The sequence below is a fragment of the Semicossyphus pulcher genome, unplaced genomic scaffold (assembly GCF_022749685.1).
Source record: "Semicossyphus pulcher isolate SPU_LCO1_2020_fin unplaced genomic scaffold, fSemPul1.0.p SCAF_23, whole genome shotgun sequence".
NCBI classification, from domain to species: domain Eukaryota; kingdom Metazoa; phylum Chordata; class Actinopteri; order Labriformes; family Labridae; genus Semicossyphus; species Semicossyphus pulcher.
In genome coordinates this window covers 10,709,959-10,736,612 of record NW_027211697.1, presented here as the reverse complement: position 1 = coordinate 10,736,612, position 26,654 = coordinate 10,709,959, and the positions used below count along the sequence as shown (strand labels likewise).

The 26,654-nt window shown below is 43.1% G+C and overlaps 2 protein-coding genes across 7 annotated transcripts in view; both read right to left on the bottom strand.

Moving 5' to 3' along the window:
* Window positions 1-5,941: 5,941 nt before the first annotated feature.
* Window positions 5,942-19,700, bottom strand: iqck (IQ motif containing K). The gene is made up of 9 exons (XM_069674931.1): window positions 19,634-19,700; window positions 19,403-19,530; window positions 19,169-19,313; window positions 18,983-19,080; window positions 17,917-17,969; window positions 17,708-17,785; window positions 17,434-17,518; window positions 10,774-10,885; window positions 5,942-6,168 (listed from the first exon to the last, which is right to left on the bottom strand). The coding sequence occupies exons 1-9, from the start codon at window positions 19,683-19,685 to the stop codon at window positions 5,942-5,944; spliced, it is 978 nt and encodes a 325-aa protein (XP_069531032.1). The 5' UTR covers window positions 19,686-19,700.
* A 555-nt stretch (window positions 19,701-20,255) lies between these two features.
* Window positions 20,256-26,654, bottom strand: part of sun1b (Sad1 and UNC84 domain containing 1b) — a 35,491-nt gene continuing 29,092 nt past the window's right edge. For all 6 annotated transcript variants that reach the window (XM_069674196.1, XM_069674192.1, XM_069674193.1 and 3 more), the window contains 9 exons: window positions 26,489-26,581; window positions 25,149-25,246; window positions 24,912-25,056; window positions 24,488-24,814; window positions 24,288-24,372; window positions 23,753-23,868; window positions 22,269-22,436; window positions 22,089-22,181; window positions 20,256-22,006 (listed from right to left, as the gene is read on the bottom strand). In XM_069674196.1, the coding sequence (XP_069530297.1) occupies window positions 21,890-22,006; window positions 22,089-22,181; window positions 22,269-22,436; window positions 23,753-23,868; window positions 24,288-24,372; window positions 24,488-24,814; window positions 24,912-25,056; window positions 25,149-25,246; window positions 26,489-26,581 (1,242 nt within the window). In that variant the 3' untranslated portion in view covers window positions 20,256-21,889. The remainder of the gene's footprint in view (window positions 22,007-22,088; window positions 22,182-22,268; window positions 22,437-23,752; window positions 23,869-24,287; window positions 24,373-24,487; window positions 24,815-24,911; window positions 25,057-25,148; window positions 25,247-26,488; window positions 26,582-26,654) is intronic.

Sequence of the window (26,654 nt, the reverse complement as noted above, 5' to 3'; positions counted from 1 at the left end):
AACCGGGTAGGACAAGCTAACCGGCGGTTAGCATGCTAGCGCAAAGGTAGCCGTGATGCTGTCGGTGTTAGCTCGGCGGGGTGGGCGTGTTCTCGCACAAGAGAGTGAGAGTGAGCTTCTGGTGATGAAGAGCCCAGGAGGAGGGGCCCAGTGTTGCTGAAAAATCCTACTTATTATATCTTTAAGGAGAATTATAAAAAACAGAGAAGGGAGGGCTGGGAAAAACATCACGCCCACCTGAAGTCATTTTGGTGACGCCTTGTCTTTCCGACACCTCCACTCACAAAAGACAAAGTGTCACCTCTTGACTGCTGCTGTATGTTTATGTCTTACCCACTGGCTATTCTAAAATAGGACTGGTACCAGCGAGCAAGCTCCATGCCCAAAGAGAGCGTGCCATGCTATGTCAGGCTCGGTTTGGGCCAACCCTGGTCGCAAACAGGCCCAGCATCCATGCGTCATCGCCCATGAAGAAGAACTGTCCTCAGGGTTTGGGATGGGCAGCAGAGTGGGAGGTTTCAGTTCTTGTGATGAATTCACTTAATGTGGAATACAAAAAAAAAAGAATAACATGTGACTTTGTAGATTTTGCACTTGTCGACTACCTATCTGTGCATGCTTATCACCATTTCTACATGTAAGACCTTTCTCAGACGTACTTTTGAATACTAACTCTATTTATGTAAGGGTCATGTGACAGCAATCATAATTTCCGTGTATATCAGATGACACACTTAATGTCTGTGCTTTCTTAAACACAAAAGAGAGCTGGCTCTTGAGAAGCAAAGAGATTCAAGTCAGGGGGAAAGTGGTCCAAAATAGTTTGATTCCCCAAAAAGGAACAAAATGCCATCATCACTGGACCTAAGAATAACTTCCTCTGTTAGTTTGAAGACTCGAGGGGAAAAAAAGAGAAACTTCTGATGGCTATCGTCTCTGTGTGTAAAATCAAATAGACTGTGGTGAAATTTGCACAAAACTTCTATATGTTAAGTTTGTCATCCCTGGGCAGCCCACTGAACACCCGTCGTCCCTGGGTTTGGCATGTCCTTGCCTGTCCTCTCCTGATTTGTCTTGCCTTCAGACTGTTCCAGCAGGGCAGCTGACAGGGGTGATATTGGTTTTCACAGCTGTGACTGTGCAGTGACGCAGCATGCATATGTATAGAACTTTATTCCCCTGATTAGAAAAAGAAAAAAACAGTTAACTCTCTTGTTTCTGTAACTGAATCAGGAAAAAAAAGTTCAATAAAAGTGTCATGTTTGTAGTTAACTTTTAATTGGATGTGGTGTTTTTTTCTTCCGCCGGTAATACAGCGACTAAAATCAGACGATTTGAGACGATTAGCAATGTTTGGGTATCTGAGAGGCAAATCTGATGAGCTTGATCGCAGACAGATATACAATCAATACATTTTGGTAAGGATCCCTTTAATTGGGTCATAAAAGAACAAGATATTATTGAGACATGTTATTAGGGCCCGGGCACCGACGTGGGGCTTAAATGTGCTCAAAAAATGTGATATTTTATGGGCCTCAGACATGAGAACGGCAAAATGGCTCCATAGCGCCCCGTAGAAAATTTCAAAAAGGCATACCCATAGAGGTTACTGTCACCTAGATGTATGAAATTTGGTATGCATATTAAACATGCCAAGACGCACCCATACCCCAAACCTAACAGGAAGTCAGCCATTTTGCCTTGAACTTAAAAAAAAGAGGCCTATTTTTGGCCATTTACAGGGTCCATACTTTAATGAACTCCTCCTAGGGTCATCATCCGATTCCTCCTCAAATTCGGTCAGTGAATTGACAAGACATTGATGATTAAAGTTATTTTGTGTAAAAAACCACCGCTCAAGCATGTACAGGACAAAATCAGCAAAGAGATACGAGGTACGGCTTTGTCCACAGGGGGCACCAAAATCCACACAAACAGCCACAGGTGGTTGGGTTAAAGTGAAAATCCAAAAGAATTTTAAAGCATCTGAGCAAAAATCCTCTATATTTTAAAACAAACCTCATTGTTGAATCCTGAATGGAATTGTTTGCTGTTTTAATGAATTTCTATAATTACTATGTGCTCTGGGACTTTATATTTTCTTTACTCCAAGCATTAGATGATTAGATTGCCACCACTGTCAAATACGGGAAACAAGGGAGACAACTTGGCCGTACAATGAAACATATATGTTTGGATTCATCAAAAGAGATACATCCTGGTAAAAAGCAAACTCTCCCCCTGTTTTCAGTCTTTATGCTAAGCTACGCTAACCTGCTGCTCATGTTAGCTTCATATTTACACAAATTCGAGTGGTACCAATTTTGTCATATAACTCTGAGCAACAAAGTGATTAAACATATTTCCCAAAATGTCGAAACTTTTGTTTAAAAGGGAAATATTTTAGCTATAGCCACGATTGGCTGACAGTATTTGGAGTGACCGCGTAGCCCCTCCGATACGTGTGCAATCCCATGTTGGGGAGCGGCCGCACTGCACTGTCACTCCAAAGTTGTAGAGAACATGGCTACTCTAGGATCGGTCATTCGGCCTTATATGTCTGAGCCAGAATCAGCAGGAGGTATCGGAATGGTAAGTTGAACTACAAGCTAGTGCAAGAAGGCAGCCTGAGGTGAATGACGGTGAATGACGATTGGTCGATTTCAGCAACAGCAAGGTTCTACGTAGAAACCTGCAGCTGTTCTGAACGGCCCGTTTCAGAGGCGATCTTTTTAAAAATGTAATTCTGGAAAAACACGGAATTATGCAGTTTTTCACTGTGAACACCCAAAAATGTAAAACCCACGCAACATATGATCCATTTATTTTTTCCATTTTTTTATAATAACAAGGCAACAATTAGATGTTTGAGGGGTCTCTCAAACTTCCTTTGCCATTTTATAATGAACCAAGCAACAGCGATGTAAAGCCGCCCCAGTGTGTTTTTACACAGCTTACAGACGCAAAAAAGGCGTGACGTGTACTTCACATACACACACAGCGCTGTTCCTCCCTAATGGCTCCACCATTTTCACAGACGAAGTTATGTTCACCCCATCATTCTGCCTTCATGCATTTTTAATTAAAGACGAGGGGTAACAGAGCCATAACAGTCCCGCTTGGAACTGGCAATGTAAAAGGGGCTCGAGAGTTGTCATATTCATGTGCAGGTCCTCTTTGTCTTCATAGAACTTTGTAGTGAGTTTCTGTAATTTAGCTTTCGCACCCACAGCTTTCAGCAGCGAGAGACAGATATATTGGAATTAGTAGGTAGAGACCAAAAACAGAGCTAAAAGACAATAAATATTCTTTTCAGTTCTTGCAGGTTTGAAGTCTGACAGGTCGAGTTTTGAAGAAAAACACTACAGAATAATTTATGTAGAATATCTCAACCCTTCAGATCATGTAGCAGTTTTATTTTTGAAGTCACTAGCTATTATCTTAGCATCCTAAAAATGTACGTAAGTTCCTTTATCTGAGGCCTCTTACATCCTACATGTTTTAGGTGTTAGAACAATGGTTTTTAAACTGTTAACATATAAGAACATGGTGTAAGTGTCATTTATAATCAGCGTATTTGTCGCACATGCAGGACTTAACTTCTGTGAATAAACTTGGTTGTATTTTACACATTCAGCTTGGAATCACAGCCCAGAACACGCTGTATTCTGGCTTCGGGCTGACAGCTCCGTGCCCCCTCCCTCCTGCTGCTGTGTTATCTGGTTTCAGTCGGGCCCAGTGCTGCCAGACTCTGTGGAGCTAGCCGCACTATCAGATGTCCCCAGAATGAAATGGGCTGTTTTATCACCTCACCCAGTGGCAGCTGTCTCCCAGGCATCCACATACCTGCAGAGGGAGATACATGACCCTCCCTGTGCCTCACCGGGAGGCAGCGCGCATCAGTGCCCGGGACGGTCAGGGAAGCCGTCCATTACGAGACCAGCGCCTCGCCTCTCTGCAGAGACCCTGGAGGAGAAACCAGAAGTATCCCCTCAGGTACGCAGCGTTCAAGGAGTGATGGAAATATGCCAGCAGTGCACTTTATTCTCCCGGTTCAATGACACAGTCAGGAGAAGACAGAGACAACCTGCACAGTCTTGTTGACATGAACAAAAATAGAAAAGCAGAGTCAGTAGAGCAGCGTTGAGTCTTTTAATCCTCAATATTTTTGCAAATCAAATGACATGAACTTTCCATGGATGATGCGTGACATTTAAGATGATGTTTGATGGTTATGAGGTGCAATAAAGTGGGGAGGATGCAAAGTGTCTGACATTTAAGTCTCGCAAAGACTAAATCCATGTAAGAAAATAGTAATATAACTCTAAAATTCAGTTTTTACAAAACATACCAAAAAAACAGACAATATTAGGCAAGTACAGAAGCCCTTAGTAGCATGCATCCATGCATATTATTTACTCTGTTTTCCCGTGATAATGAGTTATCTCTGGTCGTTTTCTCAAGATCTCAACTTATCTATCACGTTATCATGAGATAACGCTGCAGCACCACCATTACGTCATGATCATACCTCTTATCCCGAGCTATGATCAGATGTAAAAGCACAAAACGAACATAGAAACAGGCTTAACTTACCTCATTAGTGTGGGCAATGGCAGCATGACATGTCCTGGTCTGTAATATCACAGTGAGCAGCCTGTTGTTCTTTAGTCGAGATCCGAGATAACAACCAGAAATAACTCTTTATCATGGGAAAACTCAGTGAATAACATGTATGGATGCGTGTCCCCTAAGGGCTTCCGTAGGCAAGTACACCACCATACAGTGTTTTAATGACAGTGAGTGCATTTATTAGACATGTAAAATGTTCTGCTTGAAATAATAAATTGTGTCTGAAATGTTTTTATTCTGCAAAATGTGTTTAATTACCTTGTAAAAATCCTCCCAAGGCATCTCCTCCTTCTCCCTCATTAAAAACTCCTGAATCTGCATAGGCCCCGCCCACTATGCAAATTTCCAACCGCCTCCTCCGTCATGAAAACAAAACATGTCTCTGCCATGGTTTAGTGGCAACTTGATGAAACTTAGCTAGCTTGAAATGTAGTAATTAGCGATGAAGCCTACAGCTGACTCACGCATCGCCAAAGTGGTTGCCATAGGTTACACATAATGATATGCATGGCGTCGCCCCGTCCATTAACGGGATTGGCTCCTTAGGTTTGTGACGTCTCAAACCTGCCAATCTGAAAACGTGTTGTTCAGCCTGTCCTTGGTACACTGCAGTTTAAAAGCAGGCAGGCCCAGCCATGGAGATGACTGCTGATGTTGTCCCTGATATGTCTTGTAGCACATGAAGAACACCACATGGAGATGTTTACAAGGTTAAACACTTGATTTTCACTGGAGGAGATCTTTAAACCCTTTTATTTATGCTCCGTTTCCCAGACAGGGTAACTTCCCTTTCTTATGAACAGGACAGAAAATGCTGCACTGCATGCAGAGTCACCTTTCACTCTAACAGTTCCTGGCTTGAATGGAAATGCTACAAGTCTTTGATGTGTATGATTGCTAAGGAAAATGACAAGGCAAGGAAAAACAACATCCAGTGAGCTGGAGGGGCTGAAAGGAAATATTAGAGGCTTCGTTCCCAACAGTATAATATGTGAACCGCACTATATTGTGTTCATTTGGTGTGTGAGACTCGTAAAAGGAAGTGATCCATCAAAAAGGCAATGAAAGCAATCAACTAATTAGACACGGACCTCGGACCATAAATCCCCGCCTGGCCATATCCAATTGGTTACAGGCGTGTTTAATGGCTTGTTTGACAGATCACTTTGGTCAGTTTGACATCAACCTAACACAGTTTAATAGCCTTTAAACATCAGACAAACCTTGTACACTGAGCAATGATTTCAGTTAATAGAACCACTTGTCTAGCTGAGGTTTTGAGTTCCTAGTAAAGACGGAGACACCGGAGTCAGGGCTTTGTCACTGGGCTGGGATAATCAGTCAGTGGTGGCGTGGAGGCCGTTTTGTCCATGCAGAGCAGGCTGGGGGTCACCAGCCACTCACCGGCCTCAGGGGTCATCTGGGTGGTGGGCGTGTGGACCACAGTGCTCTGAGGGGTGGGGGACATTACCTGGATGGACACATCTGAGTCACCGGGCTGGGGGCTTTCTGGAAGATCAGTCATGGAGGAGCCCACTGGAGAAAGACCAAAAACAGCATCATTAATATGAGCAGGCTCTTGTTGTTTAAAAGCTGACTGCTCATCATTTAGAAGTGTCTATCCAACCATTCTGCAAAAAGAAATGTCAGACACATCTCCAAAGGTTTAATCAAATCATGCGTTCAAAGCTGTGTTCTGTCAGGTTTCATTTAATCTCTATTTACAGATTCTACATAAGAAATGTTGAATGTAGATGTAACCGCTGAGCTAAACCGCCACCCCTAGCACAAATGTTGAAAATAAAAATAACAATAAATGCCTCTTTTAATCTATAAAACATGAACACATATGGTTCTACTGCGAGGGTCCTGTTTTGTTAGGTCTAATACTATAGTGTTTAAAGGCCTAAAGTGGTTGCCCAATATTTAATAAAAATTGTTATTTGTCAAGTTGTTTATCCTCGTAATAAGTGATAAGAAGGAAAAATTGAAAGTGATAATCTCGAAGATCTCAGATTCGTTCTCTTTGGCGCCACCTATGGCAATTAACGGGAGCACACTTCCCAGATATCCAGACAGTGCTGCATGTGTGACGTCCACGGTTGGCTCCGGTTGTAACTCTTGATTTTCCTGGCTGACGGTCGCTTTCCTTTTCAGACTGTTTGCTTCATCTGAGCGTCGAGTTTGTTTCTTTTTCTTTGGATTTTCACTTATTGTTGAAGTTGTATCTGTCTACCCTCTCTGGCAGACCGTGTCACTAACTGGGCGCCGCTTGCGTTTTTTTTCGCGAAAGTTGCTAATGGCTAAAGGCTTTCAGCAGTGGGCCATAGGCTCAATCACCATTGTGTTACCTCATTCGGCGATAGATAGAGACTTAACAGACATTTAATTAAATGAAAATCTGTGAGATTATTACTTTAAGGCCTGGGCTGAAAAAACGGCGAACTTGTTTGACAAACCATGATTCAGCCTCTCTCACTGTGACAGCTGCAGGGCTTTTGTAGTGGCCTTTTGTTACCTGCCAGTTAAAAGCAATGGCTTTGACATTATGGAAGTGAAGCTATGATGAATAGACTGCTATATTTGGACATTTATGCCACAACAGGAGCCACAGACAGATTGCAATAGATTGTAATAGTGAGAGTTCTGCTCTATTTACTATAAGTGTGGTTTTAAAAAGTTCTAATTGCAGTTTAATTCCTGAATACCATCTGTAGCATCAACATCTGCACTGATGCAGCTCCTTAGTACCTTTTTAACATTTAATGGTTCATTTCTCCGTTTTAGGAGCCAGGACGTGTCGTTTCTAAACACGGTGTGGCGGATCTTAAATAATTAATTGATAAATGACTCAAAAGAACCAATGATTCTGTTTCAGCAGCGCTTTGACTGAAGGTAAACATCCAACATGTCTGGCTACAGTCAAGGACAGTCATGTGGTGATTCATGAGCCCGCTGACAGCTGCACCTGCCAAATAAGCCGTGACCCTTTGACCCCGAGGTATCATCGTGTGGCTGCTTCCTCGGTTACTTTGCTCTCTCCCCTTTTGTTGTTTTTCTCTCCGTCTCTGACTTATTCTGATTTCAGACTGTGAAATGGGAAATGGCAGAAGAGGTATCGCTTGCTGGTCTCCTCGGGTCAGATGAGACGAGTGCAGCTGTTGCCGGATCGACTTAGGGAGCGTGTTTACAGTAGGGAGGCGGCTTCCCTAAATAATTACTCTCTCTCTCTCTCTCTGACTAACCCTCTCTCTACTACCGCCCCAAACATAGGTCATTTATCTGTCAGTGCTGGAGGGCAGTGCTTGCTTCATTACATCCACAACAACAACAGGCTAAACCAGCATACAAACTGCAACTTCAGCATCAGTCCCTTCCCCTCCCTCCCTCTGTCCCTGCCTGGCGCTAGCTCACACAGTGCTGTTCCCCTTGTGTCCCTCAACCATTTCAGATTCTGTTGAAGAGGTTAGAAAATGGCTTTCTGTCAGAACAGTCTGGGCAGACTCTCTTGTACACTCACACACATCCCCAGGCCCCCCTGCTATAATGTCAGGTCAGCAGTAGTGGTGCAGCAGCAGCCGCAGCAGTTAGCAGCAGCACAGTGTGGCCGTTGAAGAATGTTCGTTAGCTGCTGCAGTGAGCGCCTTTGTTGTGTGGAATGTGTCAGTGTGGAAGAAACCTGTGTTTATGCTGGTGTCATTGTTTGTGAGCGTCAAACACGGAGATGACACGACTGCCTAATACGCTCATTCACAGGCAAAGGTGTGCCACGTTTTACGCTCGTGTGTAACGATGATCTTTTATTGTTACAACAGTGTGAACATCACACATCACAAAGGATCTGATGTGATTTCAAACACTTCTTTATGTGAGCTGTGTCCCAAATCAGGGGCTGCATCCTTCGAAGGACGTATTTGAAGGCGGATTGCGTCACAGCGGCAGCGGTGTTCCATTTAGTGGGCTCCTTCAGAGGCGCCTGCCAAATGCGTCCTCCTTTTCCCGGGGCCACGAAGGATCCATCAAGTGCAGCCTTTGTGGCCCAGCGTATCCTGAGATTCATTGCGCGCTAAGTCAAACAAGATGGCGGACTCTCAAGTCGGGGAGGAATACACTTTTAAATGTAAAAGTTTTTGGTATCAATAGCTAAAGATAAAAAAAAGTTTAAAAAAAAACACTTTGAAACTTCAAATTATCTTTAAAATAATAGGTCGTTACGCAACGTTAATTATGTTAGATAGTTAGCCAGCTAGCTACCTGTTGCTAGACGACAGGAGCAGCGCTTTGTGACGCAAGGGTGCGGACGGGAACAGCGGGTGACGCAAACAGGAAATCCTCCGTAGACCAGACCGTCTCATTTCAGTACGGCCTTAGCGTCTACACAGGCTCATCCTACGTAGACCGTGTCCTTCCACACAGCTGTGGTCTTTACATTTCTTGAGATAGACATTTATCACAATTCTGCTCTGGAGTTGACAGATGTTGTTAGTAGCCCTTTACATCCTGAAATTTCTGTGTGCAATTTATTTCCGTGAAGGCTATACCCCGTGACACCAACCAAGCAGCAGCTATAGCTACAAAACAAAGCTGTGATTAAAAATCTAGCTCTCTTTTTTTTCATCCTTTTTATCTTCTTCACACAAATTTGCAGGTTCGCAGAACGTATCAACTCATACAGATTAAGCCATAAACTCTGACTTAAAGGAGCAGTTCACCCCTGGAAAAAGGCACTGTCAGTCAAAGCTGGTGTTCTCTGTAATCGATAGAAGCAGTAATATTTGAAATTGGCGCCATAGCTGTGGAGAAAGTTGTACAAATAGCTTGTGGTTTCGCCAATTCTACATTCCTACAACACCCAGCATGCATTGCACACCTCCCTCTGAAAAGAAAGAGAGACGCTGGAGTGAAATACCAACATTTTCACTGCAAGGTCAGAGCGGTACCAAATCCGAAATAAGATGAGAATATACCGGTGGATTGTCTAAAAAATCTTCAGGTCTGCAGTCTACATTTCAAACCTGACGATTTTGAACGAGACATGACATCGGAGGCGGGCGTCCTAGATTGAGGAAGTGTAGTTTAGCGAGCTCCCTGGCCTCCGCCAGATGACGCGTTTAATGCTGGCGGAGGTTTTACAGTGTCCATTGGAGAAGCGGAAAATCTGCGAACTGGCCCTTTAAGTGGCCTCCATGTTTGCAGTCATCTTAGTTTTTTCCTGACCGACCATTCTTTGAGCTAAAATGTTAACATTAGCATGAACCATTTTGCCCCACTCTTCTCATGTAGCCTCTAGAAAGCCAGTATACTGGTTTAGGAGTCCCTTATATACAATACTACCACTCTGCATGTGTGTGTGTGTGTGTGTGTGTGTGTGTGTGTGTGTGTGTGTGTGTGTGTGTGTGTGCATGTGTTTGTTCAAGGACAAAGTTTAGTCACTCTCATTGAGCTCTAAAGCCTGTAAATCACGATGGACATGGGCCTGCATTCCCAGCTGCTCGCTCTGTCTATCATGCTGGAGTACACTACACACACACACACACACACACACACACACACACCAATCAAAGGCCTGGACACACTTTATCATTTTATTCGTCTCCCTGTCTCCACCCCCCTCCATCTTCGCTCTGCATCTCCTCTCTGTCTTCACATGTATCCCCATGCTGTGCTCTATCTCTCTGTCACACAAACACACCCGGAGCCCTGCAGACATTTACTTTCTCTCCCTCGCTTGTAATCTCTTCTCTCTTTCTCCTTACTCACTCCCCCCGTCTCTCTCTTTCTCCATCTCTGTGTCTGCCCTCATTCCTTCTCTGTGTCACTGCTCTCAAATCCTCATCTCTCTGCTTTAACTTCAAAGCTCTGTTGAGATGAATACTGTACCTCTGAGGCAGTTTAAGTGTGTGTCACTGTGTGTCTGAGACTGTACTGTGCAGCAGTTGATATATGTGTGTATGATACTGTATAGATTGATACCTGTGCCTTGTAGCTTGTTTGTGTGTTGCCTTTTAGAAGCTATTGTGGGCCACAGGAGAAAACTCAAGATCTATGGTATTGTGTTGCCGACGAGCCCGAGGTCTCCTATTCACTGAAACCATGTGAATTTGTGTGTAAGTGTGTGTGTCTGTGTGTGTGTGCTCTCACCTCGGCTCTCTTGCTGGATCCAGAACTGCTCAACAGTTTTAGCAATGTCACGATTCTCCCTCAGTTCCTTCTGCCACAGGCGCAGCTCCTGCACATCTGGGCGTGCCCTGATCTACAACACGCACACACAGACACACACAGCGAATGTCCAAAGGTAGTTTATAGCTTCACATAAGCTTACACCATCAATATCTTAATTAAGTTGTAAGCTATTCATTACAAGTCAGCTGCCAGTGCTGTCTAATGTTTTCTGTAACAATATCCGTCTGTTTGTTTGACTTTGCAACAGGGTTAAACTATTGCACAAACATGCTCCATCATCTTCTCAGTTATTCTGTCGGGGCCCCTCAGCTTTGGACTTCAGTAACATCTTTGAGACACCACTCCAGTTAAGCGGCAATATCTTAGGCCTCCTCAAAGTCAGTATGAGGGGGGTTAAAACTAAAAGAATACAGCTTTTGCACCTTTTTTTTCAAAATATGTTTAATTACCTTGTAAAAATCCTCCCAAGGCATCTCCTCCTTCTCCCTGACTCTGCATAGTCCCCACCCACTATGTAAATGTACAACCACCCCCTTCGTCGTGAAAAGTCTGCCATCGTTTACTGGCAACTTGTTGAAACTTAGCTAGCTTGAAATGTAGTTATTAGTAGTAGTAACGTTAACGTTAGTCAGGAGTGAGTTTGCAGAAATTACGATGATGGTTACAGCTGGCTCGCGCATCACCCAAGTGGTTGCCATAGGTTGCACATAATAATATGCATAGCGTCACCCCGTGCATTAACAGGATTGGCTCCTTAGGTGTGTCTGTAAATGTGTTGTTCAGCCTGTCCTTGGCACACTGCAGTTTAAAAGCAGACAGGCCCAGCCACGGAGATGACTGCTGATGTTGTGCCTGAAATGAAAAACACCACATGGAGATGCTGGCAAGGTTACACGCTTGATCTTCGCTGGAGGGGGTCTTTAAATGTATAATTATTTGTGTATTTCACTCTATTTCTCATATTTTATTAGGGTGTCTTTATTTTAAATAGTTTTATTTCCCTTATTTTCTATAATTCCACTGTTGAAATGTTTTAATTGTGATGAACATAATGGCTATATGAAGGTGCTACACGTTGCATAACATAGTTAGGAACATACAGAATCTAACTGCGTATAATGATATAGCGCTGTGCTGTACAGAGCTGCATTGTGGAAACTATTTCTGAAAGGTCCCTTCTGCAGAGAACCACCACTGTTGATGGTAATGAAGCGTGCTAAGATGCATAACCCAGTGTGTCCACAGAGGTGGGTAAATGGGTCAAATTCTGCCGCAGATTCATGTCGAGTTGTCTTTGATTCTTCTCTCTGCACATTCTGAAGCTAGCATGCGTTATGCTTTTGTTTTCAAAGGAAACCCCTGAAGTAGTTGTTTGTGTGTAGATTACTAAACAGACTTTTTCATCTTTATCTCCACCTCCTACTACTACTCCCCTGCCAACTCTGCGTCTTTCTCCTCCACATTTCCTCCATCCTTGTCTTCTCTCTTACGCCTTATTTTCTCCTTCTGTTTCATCCTTCCTATTTATCTCTCTGCTCTTGTTTTCCTCTCACTCCTCCCTCTCCATTCCAACCAAACCTTCTCCCAAGTGCCTGCGTGAATGCCGACAATAGTGTTGCTATTAGCAGCGGGCCGTTATATAAGCCTGCCCGATGGGTTGAGGATCGGGTTGGCCGAGCGGGCTTCAATAGTTAATTTAGCGGGTGTCACGGCGCTGCAACAGCCCCTTTGCTGATGGGAGCAAACCATAGAAATGGAAATGAGGGGTGAGGGTCAGGAGGGGTGGGGGGTGGGGGGGGGTCGGAGTCTGTTGTGTTTGCTCACCATCCCTTTTGTGCATGTGGCCATTTCTACTCTGTCACTTGCATTTTGGAGTCCTGCAGCATACCTCTAGCTCTTCCTGTGTAGCTTTCACCTTCTGCTAAATGATGGAAATGCAGGACGGCCATTGGACCCCCCCCCCTTTTAGGGAATGCTTTATGATGTGACACACACAGCGACAAAATAAGATGTTCAGTTCTTGGAAAGCTGCCTTTTGAAATATACATGCTTTGTGCAGGATGCTGACAACAGGAGACAAAGAGCTGTGTTGAGTGTTTATGCAGTGTTTTGAAGGCTGTCTGTGTGCATGAACACAGCTGATTAGCAGGGGTGGGGTTTTACTTTGACTGTGTGCATTGAGGATGCTGTGTTTGTGCATCTGTGTGTGCTGTGTGAGAGCGTTTACGCATTTGGATCAGATTTATAGAACCTCATTTTTTTTACAAACACAATCTTACTAGTTTGGAAAGAACTGAAGCTTTGCCAATAAAGTGTTTGGTTGCTATAATTGTCCATGTTACTGAGCCTGTTTCAGTGTGCTTGTGAGACAGTCTTTATGCTGTATGTACGCTTAAAGTAGGGATTAGAATCTTTAATCGGACATTGTTTTGTTTTTATGATCACTGCCCTTTTTATTTGATTTCATTCTGCTTTTTCTTTAATCACAAATGAGGAAAACCCCTCAAGGCTTCAATAAAGGTTTCAAATAAAATGAAAATCAGACAAAAGCACAAATCACAAAAAAGATGGGGGCTCCATCCTCTTCCGTCTGTCAAAGCACAGGCAGAACCCCACACATTCACCTCGTACCCCAAGAAATGTGCACACGGTTTCTCACACACTCTTCAGTCCCGCTGCATGGCCTTTCAAGCTGCCATTCTTTCTTTGTGCAGAGCTGCCTGTGTGACTGAGCTCCTCTCCCAGTCTCACACTCTGCAGCAGCACAATGCTTTCTGTTTGGAGGAGCCGGCTGCAGCCGCACACTGACAGGCTGCATAAAGACCCAGCTTCACACTCCATCCATCATCTTTTTGTTGAGTGATGCTTCGATCGAGGCTTAACCAGCTAAGCAACCTGTGATCTGATTTACGCATTTGTAGACTCTATGAGTGTACTATAATTAGATGTAAAAAATTCCCTTTATTACAGATGATATCAGAACCTGACCTTTCGTCCATCCAATCTGGAGACCCTACAGCCCCTCTGCAGGAGGGGGAAGTGAGGACAAAACAGAGCCATCGGCTACTGTGTGTCCTGAGTGCCTTTGACATATTTTCTGCATGAGTGTCACTGCACATGGCCCGACACTGTCTCAACTCTGGACCTCAATTCAAAGCATTCATCTACCGCTGCCCTCGGATCATTCAGCTGGAATCTCAGACCTAGATCTGCAGTGGGCTAGAGAGCTCTCCGGGAGAGAGTGTGTGAGATTCTTTCAAACTGCTCTATTAGTTTATGTCAAGAAGAGTACACACAGTAGGCTCCTCACAGTGTCCCACTTTTAGACAATAACTGCGCCTGCTAGACAAAGAAGACTTCCTCGAGACATGTCGGGACCGGATCAACGTTTGTATTAAATATTGTTTATTAAACGCTGATAAAAATAAAAACGTACGACTTATTATTTTTGTGAAAAAAATCTACATCATGTTCCTGCAAATTTAATCCATTAGCTATCGTCTGACAACGATATACGCCTCTGGGAACGATGGCCAACTTCTCTGTATTTCCAGTGTAGCCAGTGATAAACAACTTCCAATAAAGACCTCCTTTTCCTTTTCAGCGACCCAGCGTCAAGCAGGTTTGTTGCTAAAGCTGAAATAGAACGGATTGTTAGCTGCTCTTACATGCAGATGTTTGCTTATAGAGACAAATAAATCATTGTCAGATGGCCGCCGATGGGAGCGGGGACGTCATTATGACGGATTACGTTCCGCCTGCTTTTGCTCTCTCTGCCGATACCTGACTGGTCGATACTACCATGACCACCAAACTCTGAAAAACGTGCGTCTTTAGGTAAAACATGAGACTCAGAAAAGGGACCGAATAGTCCAAACGTCTGATTGGAATCTGATTCGACACATCTGAGTCATATACAGCCTTAATGTTCTCATCTGACCCTCTTCTAGACAGCGAGTACAGCTACAAGGAAACACTGCACAGGACAGCACGGCGGTACAGACAGGAAATGGCCAACTGCTGTGTGTCTGCTTCATAAATCTCTAAACGGAGACAGTGGAAAAGATCATAATAAAATCCTGCTTCACTACTTGGACACAAATCCTCTCTATTGACAGCCTAATTGTGCTGCCTATTTATTACACAGCAGCCACGTTACTCCAACTCAGCTTACTGGACCTGAGAGAGCCTGAGAAGTCTTAGTGATCAGCAGAGTGTGTGTGTGCATGTACACATGTGTACATTACAGTAGCAGGCATGGATGAATGGATTAGAGCTGGGCTGAGGCGCACAGTCTAAAGAAGATTATGTAATATGTTTAGACCCGTCAGCTCTTTATAGTTGCGAGTGAAACAACAGACAGTGGCATTGTCTGGGTCATAGATGTGAGTTAATGTGTGTGTGTTTTTATGCGAGTACATGCTGTACCGCTGCTCTTTCTCCGTCCTCAATATGTTTGGATGAGTCACATTAATAATGGAGGGATAAAGCTCCAATCTACAAAAATACCCTCCTTCCCTGCTTCACGGCCCTCAGTCTGCCTGTCTTTCTTACCAACACACACTCACAAGTACACACACGCTCTGCAGTCAGCGCTGCGTCAGGCGGGTTATATAACAGCAGAGGGTGTAAGAGTGCGGGGGAAAGAGGGGGTGTGGTTGAAGAGAACAGGGTACATTGATAAAGGTAGAGGTTTGGATCAGATTTATATCATGATAATTAGCATGAACGCTATATTAACATATCAAAAGAGTTAGTGAAGTATCCAAAAACTCATATTCTTCATTGAGTCAAATGTTTTCCCAAAATCCCATAATCCTATTACGCGCTTTTAAACCCCTAAAAATATTCTAAAGTGTTTAAAAGACCTACACTAGAACAGATTACTGGGAAATATAGCTTGTTATTGGTTACTCAGATATTCTAAATGTGGGAGCTAAGATACGATATGAGAGTTTTGTCAGATTAGATTTATAATGTGAGACAATAAGGGATTATAACAGGCTTTAAGCGCATAATCGTTGTCACACAAGCAGACACAGAGAAGCAAATGAAGTTTCACAGTGCATGTGGGCTGCACAGCTGACTGTTTGTCTTAACGTCCTCGTCTCTGCTGCTCACCGAGCTGTTAACTGCTGTTGTCTCTCGAGTCGAGGTAACAGCAGCAGTGACATACAGCACCGCCAGTGTGAGGACTTTGCGGCTACCCAAAATATCTCCACCCTGTGTATTTTGAATAAGTTATGATCCTAAGAGGCCGTCCCTCAACTTTGTCCCCCGATTGTGCTGCGTTCACTGCCTCCTGTGTTGCTCAGACGCTCCAGCCTCCATCTCTTCCCCTTTTCTTACACGCTACAGATGTCACCAGGGCTGCATTTCCCTCCATCTTAACCCATTCCTAATCTGAGGCTACATCCTTTTGCCTCTTTTATCCCTTTTGCCATCCATCCATATATGAAAATATTCCTAATATAGCCTGAGCTTAATCCTTCCAGACATATCTTAATCCTTCCAGACATATCATCCCATCCTCTCACGACCGTCTCCCTTTCTGGTTGGGCCTCTGTTCCTGTGAAGCCCTTGGGGTGCCGGGCTGCAGTGCTTTCAGTGGCCCTGCTGAACCTCTCTTAGTTCAGGGTAAACACAGAGAGGTCAGCTGGCTCACTGCTGCCACCTCATGTGAGCAGATGCAAATTGGATTTTTTGTTGTTGTTACAGGATAAAAAAGGGAAGTGTTGCCCCCTGCTGGTGTACAAGTAGTCCATACCTGGTTGTGGCCTCACAAGCACACATGTTCACTGCATCTTTCCATGCACACACCCACAAATACAACCATATGCAGATACATTATTACATATCTTTCATAGAGGGTGCAATTGTACATGACAGCACAGCTAGCAGGGTTTGCTTTCAATAGCTTGTGCAGCAAGACTGAGGCTGAAAAAATAAGAGCTTCTGCTGGGACAAACAAAAGCATAACCCCTGCTTTCATCCTTGTGCAAAAAACAGATTGGGTTTATCTGCGTGTGAAGTCAAATCACTGCTGTTTGCCTCTGGTAGTGTCTGTTTTTGTCTATTTATATCACTGCACAGAGCACTTCAACGCCCACACAGGAAGGAATTAAGGCCCGACATCACTGATGACATAATCAAGCTGCTGAATAAAATTGCTGTCCTCGTGGAAGAGGCGCTTTTCAGCTGGATGGTATTATACAACAAGATCACACTTTGGGCCAGTGCACATGCAGCAGGGAACCTATTGTATCCTAAAAGACAAACATACACTCGCACACATGCAGGCAGCAAAGATCACAGGGTTCCTTCATAGTGCAAAATCCCATTTTTTACCAAGTCGGTAAGAGTCGGCAAGCCTAGCACAGCCAGGCATAGCCACAGATTAAGTATGCAAAGAGATAGCTTTGTATATATTCCAATGCATTTTCTTCCAGACATTTAATTTGATTTTTTTTAATTTTCTTACACATTAGAATATAATTTCCATATTTTCCAGTGCTGTAAAAGGCCCTCAATATTAATTTAGCTGTCTGCCGTCCTACTACTAGTCTCAAAATATACTTTTGACAGAAGTTGTTTAGACTCTTGTTATGCCCAGCGTACCTTGTATCCCCGCCAGAAGGCCTGGATGAGCAGAGCAGCCTGATCCTCACTCAGCAGCAGAAAAAGAGGGATGGGAGGTCTGGGGCTGAAGACAGGGGGAGAGAGAAAAGTTAGGGTAACAACAGATTTTTGGGTCAGTATTGAAGGTTAGGGTAAGGGTTAGGGTTGGGGTAAGTCTCCAGGAACTTAATGTCAATCTAAGGAATGCCCCCAAAAGTGACCCAATTAAACATGTCTGAGTGTGTGTGTGAGTCACAGTTGAGAAGACACTCACTGCCTGCTGAGCCAGTCCTTGACAAAGGGGACGTCATGGAAGTTCACTGGGACCAGTTGTTGCCTGCGGGGGTTGTGGCTACAGAAAAAGAGAGAAAGAGGACGAAAAAAGATGACGCACAACTTTTCACGAGACACTCAAACTATAACGTTTTTAAAAAAAATGATGAGATGAGGAGAACAGTGTGTGTTTGTGTGTGAGTCTGTTACTTGTAGAGATACTCTGTTAGGAAGTCACATGGATTAAATGCTGTTATTTTCCTCTGCAACACAAAAGAAAGAATAATATTTAACTATATTGTGCATTTTATAAGATATGCTTTGTTTCTGAAATCTTTATATGAAAAGTAACTTATACAAAACAGTTACTAACAGTTAAAGGAACAATATGCAATATATTTACTGGGTTTATCATTAAATGGCCGTGATATGTCATCAGAGATTAAGGAAACATGCTAAATTGAAGCCTTATCAGACAACAACGCTGCAGCCAGTATGTTCTCCTTTGAAATTTCCATTCCAGTGTGGAACGTCTGTGTGTGTTTTGGCCTGCGTGATCCCGCTCACTGCCCATTTCGTCACTCCGGGTTGCCAGATATGAAACAAATTGGCGCACAGGACTCGTTGCTTGTCATTGTCAAAGTGCACGTCTTGCGCTCGAGTAAGTTCAGTGTCCTCAACCTGGCAACCCGCGTGAGCTTTGTGTTGTACTAGAAGCGTAGCCCTGTTTGGGAATAGCTGCGTGGGTGAGTGTGGGTGGTGGAGCAAGTGAGTGACAGAGACAGGAAGTAAGTGTGTGCGCATGAGTTACGAGAGTGAACGGGGATCGGAGCGGATCAGCGGAAACTGAAAATAACAGTGTATTGCTTCCTGCTTGCTGCTGTGTGTGTAAAGTGACGGGAGTTAGCCCCGAAGCTAGCGGCAGCTTCGGTCCTGGGGCAGACCGATAAGTCTCCCCTGTTCTTTCTGACCACGGTCGGAACAATGAAGCAGGAAAGGCTAACATTCGAATCTGGGGAGGAGGAGGAGGCGGGGAAATATCGCTTTCCAATATTTTGAATTTGGACTGCAGTACCCTTTTTAGACGCTAGCTGTCAATGTTACATATTGGCCCTTTAATAGGAAAAGTAACTTATACAAAACAGTTAAATCTGATTCGTAGTGGATAGTTTAAAGTTGCAGAAACACTCAAGTCATTTCTAAGAACCTAATATCATTTAATTGTTTGATGATTTAAACAATACCAATTTTTTTGTTCATAAAAAGAAATTCAGACCTCAAAACATCCGTGATTCTGAGGTTCTTTCAGCAAAGCCTCGAGTCCAGGCAACAACACTGGAAACACTCTCTGCTCCAAAAAACGTTGCACAGGATCTGACACAAACATACATTCATACAGTATTTAACAGCAAGGACTTTTGCAAACAGTGGCACCCTGCAGAGTAAAGCTCATTCATCTTACACTCATGTAGTTGTGGAGGAGATGTAGATTTAGACAGGTGCCTCTGACTTGTAGGATCAGGTTTTTCTAACACAGCGTAACCAGCGAGGGCCGGGTGGCTGAGAAGAGGGTCAAAGTCTCTGAGAGCATCATCATCCACAGAAACCTAATTAAACCAAGGATTATAGTCATTGATCATCAGCAGGATCCACACTAATCAGACACAGGGATGAATTCACTGACTGATGAGCTGACCTTGGCTGTTGTGAGTCCATAGAAGACTGGGGAGTGTGTACTGGCGCTGTACTGGGAGAGCTGGGTGGTCACTGAGCTGCTATCTGTCCACACAACACCGGGAGCACTGGGCTGCTCAGCTTCATACTCTCCAAAAAAACAAGACAAGGCAATTAAAAAGAACAGGTTTCATTATATAGTTATAATATATAGTTATTAAAAGCTTTATCAGAAAATACATTATCATCTTACCGTCACACACTTGTTGCCAAAGTGAGTTTTTCGCACCGATTGTCTTTGCCATTATTCTCCCTGTTCGCTTTAGTGGTTGCCAGGGACTCGCTGGTTGCCAAGGAAGTAGTCACTGGATTGACTTCCGTTGTAAACACGAGTTATTTTAGCAGAAAGCTTTGAGAGACAATAAAGGGGAGATTTAACGAATAGTTGGTCAGACGTTTTATCAAACAGAAAAGTAGCCTAAATCTAAACAGCGTTTGGATACATGAGGACGGCTCACCGGAAACGGATTAATTTGCAAAGTGACTGTTCCCTGACGTTAATTAGTAATTCGATACTAACGGGATTCTAGGCTCTCCCGATCATCCAAACCGATAGTTGTAACACAAAGACTTAAGGGTGAATAATTAAACAAAATATCGCCCCATAAGTTATCCTTAAAACTTACAATCTTTTTAATATCAATCGTTCCGATATTCGCCGCAAGAGGGCAGCAGACTACATTTTATTTCAAGTATGTTACCTTTCAAAAAACACAGGCGAAGGCCATCAAGTATCAACCATAAACAATCGTAATGATATTGATGAAACGAGGATATAAATCTGTCTTAAACTATGATTAACTTATTCAGAGAGGTTCTTCAAAATTAAAGTCTTTATTGGAATATATTCCAAAGCAGTTAAGTCATCTCATGACTGAACAAAAATAGCCTTTTATCTTAAAAAAAGTCCCAAGATGGTTTCAAAATGCACTGAACAGCTTTTGACAAAATATACATCGAAGTAACTCATATCTTGCAGTCACTAATTAACCTGTTAATAAATAAGATTGTGAACAAAACATTTTTATACATAACATTTTAGAATTCCCAATTTTAGACACCCCCCATTTTTTAACAAATTGTGAAGACCTGTGCCACAAACATTCCTCTAACAAGTTGTTGCAGTGCATCCTCTTACATTATTAACCCCCCAAAATCAAAACGAAAAAAGCAAAACACAATGAGTAACAGTAGAAACAATGGTAGTAATACAATAATAGGATATTTTTTTATAAAGCAACACTGATAAAAGCGGATATTATAAAGGACCGACTATCAACAATGAAATATACAGATTACATTCCTTCAGGTTTTCAGAATAAAGGGAGCCCATGTGAGGAGGACGTTTATAACTAAGCCAGAGGGAGGCAGACTGAGCTCCCTCCTCATAGAAACAAAAAAAAAATCCTACTTTTGTCTACAGGAGCACTTATATCATTTATCTTTTAGAATTGATTTGCAGTATTGAGACCAGGGCGCAGGACTCAAACCTTCAGAGAGGACAAACTCTAGTGTAAATACATGATGCAAGTTCTGTTACGAGAGGAGTCACATGCTAGAATTAATCCTGGGGTCCAGCCATAACCATACACATATTTTGTACATAGTGAGGAGCTTCCTGATACTCTGAACACACAGAGCTCAGGTCAGTGGTTAAATAGTGTTGCTGGGAAGTTAAAGGATGACTTGCATGGAGCTTCAACACATTTAGAGCCTGTCCATAGGCGGCGTGTTCAATTCCAAAAGAAGACGTTGTAGTTATGGCTGCGTGGATGCACGATGCCGGCCCACAAATGTAGTGAATCTTTCTTGTCCTGTATGGGTGTGTTCCCACCTGCAGGCTGCCCAAACAGCTCAGTTACAGTCATTGTAGAGACTAAACAGCAACAAAGGGAGTGACATGCCTTGATAGCATCACATGCAAAGGTGTAGTGGCTTTGATCCTAAAAAAGAAGACTTACAAAAAATAATATGGGTGACTAAGAACAGAAACCAAATCAGGCTGAGATGCAGTGTGTAAAGAAATGTTGGAGATGAGTCCTTGATCCCCCCCATTTCAACCGTCCACCTTCCTGTGGAAGAAGAAGGTGCCAAAAAGGGGGATGGATATGTTCGCTCAGCATGGAGCCTGCCGCCATCACCGGCTTATTCAGTGCAAGAGACCTTTTCAAAAAAGGGGACTGGGTTTCTGTTTTTTCCGTGCTTCTCTTCTTCTGCAATCATTGACAGTTCCCATACAGACTTTCCTGTGATTCTTTCAATATTGCAAAACACATGTTCATGATTCAGTCTGAGCACATTCCTTTTACAATCCACAACTTCTGTGTCTTCATGTCTTTCATACAACAATGTCCATAATTTACTTCCGAGTCCCCTCCGTTTTTAAGAAGTTGGCGAGAGCTATGTACAGATAGGATGATATGTCATATATGATTGGTGTGTGTAGTGTTCACTGAGGCCGAGGTTCTCCATGGACTCTGAAGCGGTACATGCAGGTGTATTCTGGATGACCCCAGTTAGACATCACCCGCACCTCGATGATCTGGAAGGTCTTGTCATTTTGCTCCTGAAAGAGAAGAAGGGAATATTCAGAACATGCCGGCAGACAAGAACGGATCGATTTGTAACAGGACGAGGACTATTGTTACCATGACAGGAAATGTTTGCAGTGACTCTCCATCATCCTGGTATATGTAGTTCCCCAGCAGCTTCCCTTCCTCCTGGTACTCGTCATCTAGACCCTGTCCGAAAAAACAAAACAAAAAGTCAGTGGAAACAGAAAATCACTAATGCTAGCATGATTAAATATATGTTGGTATGTTTCTTACAAAAACAGTGAAGTTTCGTGGGGCGCTGGTGATGTTTCCAGTCGGGGACAAAGCCTTGGGGATGTGCTCCACGCAGAAGGATGTGGGCAGGATCCTCAGAGACAACCGAATCACTAGGTAGCCCTGAGAGCCTTTAAATGCCCAGCAGTTTCCAGGATACACATCAGGCTGAGGACGGGAGAAATGCCAAGTTAAGTTTTATAACAGCTATATCACAGTTTCTTCCCTAATATCGTTAAATGACACAAGTAGTTTATTAATATTGTAGTTCCTAAGCTCTTCTACGAGCTTAAAGGGGCCGTATCTTTGTAACGGATATTCTCATATGTTCATGGGTTTCACATTTTGTTTTTTTGTTCACAGTGAAAAAGTGAAAACTGCATAATTCTGTGTTTTTCCAGAATTACATTTTTAAAAAGGTTGCCTCTGAAATGGGCCGTTCAGAACAGCTGCAGGTTTCTACGCAGAACCTTGCTTTGGCTGAAATCAACCAATCAGCATTCACCGTCGTTCACCTCAGGCTGCCTTTTGCTCTAGCTTGTAGTCAAGTCATTTTCAAGATCTCAACTTAGCATTAGCTTACCTAGCTTAGCATTAGGATAAGGTCTAACCTTCGAATGGCAAAAACGGCTTGTTCACTTCAGGAGGAAGGAGAGGCTCCGACAAATAATTAAAAGTATGTATACAATTTTTAAAACGAAAAACTTTACCAACGTGATTCAAAAACACGTTCGAATAATAGAAAATTGATTGCATAGCTAAAATATGTCACCTTTATCGCTTTCATAATGAGCTTTAACGAGAGGTAGTCTGAATCTATATATTGGCACCTGACTATTGTATTTCAGCCAAACAGGTTTTAATTGCTGTTATTTCTGCCATTAAAAGAAACTCAGACCACTTACTCTAAGTAAACATATATGCTAAAGACAATGTGAAGCTTATACGAGGCTTACAGGGAAATACAGGAAGTAAAATTCTTCCTAAAACAAAAATATTTGTGTTTTAATTTTAGATAAACTACCACCACCCACTGGACAGATATCATGCAGAGGTGTGAGGGTCCTCCCCCAAGAAATGTGTAGTATCAGACACTTCCTGCCTTGTGGTTAATGTTATTCACCAATTACTGCCTTTTCTTTACCCTTTCATTATGATGATCTGCTCTGTTTTGTTTTTTGTTAATTTCTGCATGAGAAGTAACCTCTTTAAATGTGCTTCTGGTACCTTTTCAAATCAATGATGAAGTAATTAATCTTAAGTAATCAATAAACCCCTGGCCTTAAATAGTTCATGTGTATTTTTGCCACGTGTTATATTTGTGCATAACATTTCTGAAATCACTTTAGTTTCATTTTGTGCACAATCCATGCAAAATAATAATCAACCTCGTTTTTGTTGTAATAAAAACTTGGTTTGTGATAAATAGGGGCGTCTCAAAACCTCCCATCCCTGAGTCACAAGACTCTCACGGTGAGGCTCACCTGGATGACAACGCGTGGAGACTGGGAGAAGTACCAGAGGGGCAAGCCGAACAGACTCATGAGGGCCGTCTTGGTCTCATACGTCTCTGAGCAGCGAGTGCTGAGAATGCTTCCACCTAAACACACACGGAGGAGGAAATAATAATGACGCTGAAAATTAAGTCGGAATTTTCCGGCATGTTAGTCTGAAGACAGAAACAATCAGGAGAGAGAGGAGAATATAAAATCAAACCAATTTTGCTGAAATGATTGGGGTTTTATTTAACCATCAGGCTACCACAACATCTCAATGCCTGTGCCTCCTGTGTTGTGTCTCTCCCATGTAGGTCAACAGACTGCTCAGTAACACAAATGACAATGAACCCTGAGCTTCAGCTGCTAATACCCTGTTGTCCTCTGGCTTGACTAATGCCTGCACCCTCATTACGTAAGAGTACATTAGAGAGCTGTACTATGTTATGGAGCAGTTTGATTGCTAATCCCTGAAGGCACAGGAAGGACAGGAACTAATGTGGATATGAGGCTTCTGTCTTACCTCCAGACTCCAAGGCGTAGTCCACCTGGCCTGTGCGATCCTGGGAGTAGAGCCTCAAAGCGTTTTGGACAATTAGCTTCACTTGCTGGGTAGAAACCACAACACAAAACACAACAACTTAAAGCTGCTCTCCTTGGGTTATGTGATTAAGATGAACAGCCAAAGCCATGACGATATTAACAACAGTGTACATTCATTACCTCTTCTGTCAGCCCCTCAGCAGCGGCAGTGTGCCGGACGCTCCCGGTTACCGTCTGAACGATGCTCTTGGCTTGAGACTCGGCCTCACCCAGGGTTTGAGCCCGGTTCTGCTCCAGCTGCAGGGACACGTTTCTCAGGATGTTCATCTCCAGTGAGGCCAGTGAGGCCTGCAGGTCGGGTGTGCTAACGTAGCGCTGAGACAGCCAGAGGAGCAGCGACTCGGGCACCTCTCCCTGCTGCTCCCCTGACCCACCGCTGCCGAAGAACAGAGCCTGCAACTCCTTGCGCACCTGGGAGGACACCTGAGAGGACACCTGGGCTGATATCTGGGAAAGGTAAACACAGATATGTTATAGAAAATGGATGTCAATAAAGTCGCACATTAAGATCGGGTTTACTTGAGTCAATATTTGTGTTGCTCACCGTCTCCTGCAGTGTTTCCAGCTGCTCACACTTGCCCTTACATCCCAAAACACCCTGCAGGTCCTGTCTGATTTTACCCAGCTCCACCTCAAGTCTCTGCACTTCCACTAGCAGAGCATCATGATCCTCCTGCTTTACACCAACACTGAATCAAAGAAAGAATATACATGTGAGCTGCCATTATCTTGAAGAAAGCGTGTGGATTTTAAGGTTCACTTTTCCTCCTGGTTCTCATACCTGACTGGGGGCAGGTCTGCTGCTGGAGTTGAAACCTCTTTCTCCTGTTCTCGCCGCTTCTGGTGCTCATACTGCTGCTGCTGCTTCTGCTGCAGCTCCTACAACACAAATCATGTTTAAGGATTACTGAAACACAGACAGCAAATATAAACCCTCACTTTCTAAAAACTCATTATGACAGAGAAACAAATGATAATAACTGCACATTCCTCAAAGGAACACACGTCCATTAGATATTTGATTCAACACAATTGGTGTTTTGTGCTTCAAAACTGACTCAGATCGGCCTTCATACCTGGTTTTGTTTGCCCTAACCTGTCTGGCTCACCTGTTTGAGCTTGCCATGATATTTGTTTGTCTAATTAACACAGATTCCTGTATGACTGTGGTCTATGTCTCATTATCTCATGCTATTAAAATAGTTTTGTGTGGGTGAGTTCTTAGACTTTGGGCTTTGTGTTGTCCTGCCTTTGTGTGTTCCTGATATGTTTAATTGGACCTTTCTTCTTCTATTGTGTACTTTATTGTGGATTATAATCTTGTGCTTGCTTGCATTTATGATTTATCTACTCAGATTTTCTTTAAAGATTCAATCTCCATTTAACCAGACGTCAGTTGGCGCCAATTGTAACTCTTGATTTTCCTCGCTTTCCTTTTCGTTTGCCTTCCTCTGAGCATCGAGTTTGTTTCTTTTTCTTTGGATTTTCACTTATTTTTGAAGTTGCATCTGTAGTCATCCATCTTTTCTTTGTTTGTTCAGCCATAGTAGATTACTGTTTACTCGCAACGCTCGCTTAGCTCCGCCTACCCTCTCCGGCAGACCAACCACGTCACTAACTGGGCGCCGCTTGTGATTTTTTACACTTATTCATTAATAATACTATATACTGCAAATGCAAAGGCTTTCATCAACAACCATTGTGGTATCTCATTTGGCAATAGATAGTGACTTAACAGACACAAGGGAGCCAGCTGTAGATGTCTGGTTAAATTGGGAAGTGTCCTCCATTTACAGATTGTTGCCATTAGGTGGCGCTCAAGAGAATGAAACTGAAATCTTCGAGATTGTCAGTTTAACATCAAGCAAGAGAGAATTTAATGAACGGCAGGAACGAATCAATGCATGGAATTAAACTAAATTAGTTATTTTTGAACGAATCATTCATGACGGAAAAATCTGTAGTCATTGACGATTGGAAATCACACTAACATAAGTGTATGCTTCGCCTAAAAACAACACAAATCAAAATACGTTATAGAAAAAGCAATCCTGCACATTTCTCCCCATGCATGTTTTCAATGTGTTTTCTAAGTGGAGGCAGTGGAGCTGCGGTGCATACCTCAGTTTTGGCAGCCAGAGCATTGAGCAGCAGCTCCACATCAGCCAGCCGTAATGTGTGAGTCTCTTGGTGCTGTTTCTGCTGCTCTTCACTCTGCATGGAGAGGGAACGTAGAGAAAAAAAGTGAGAAACAGCTACACATCTGTATCAAACTATCACGTAAAAA

Bases quoted from the DNA above. Each gene is read 5' to 3' on its own strand.
- iqck (XM_069674931.1), bottom strand. From the start codon at position 19,685: ATGGCAAAGACAATCGGTGCGAAAAACTCACTTTGGCAACAAGTGTGT. The intron at 10,886-17,433 runs GTACGCTGGGCA...TGCGTGTTGTAG, and splicing joins CCTTCTGGCGGGGATACAAG to ATCAGGGCACGCCCAGATGT. The intron at 6,169-10,773 runs GTGAGAGCACAC...GTCTTTCTCCAG, and splicing joins GATCCAGCAAGAGAGCCGAG to TGGGCTCCTCCATGACTGAT.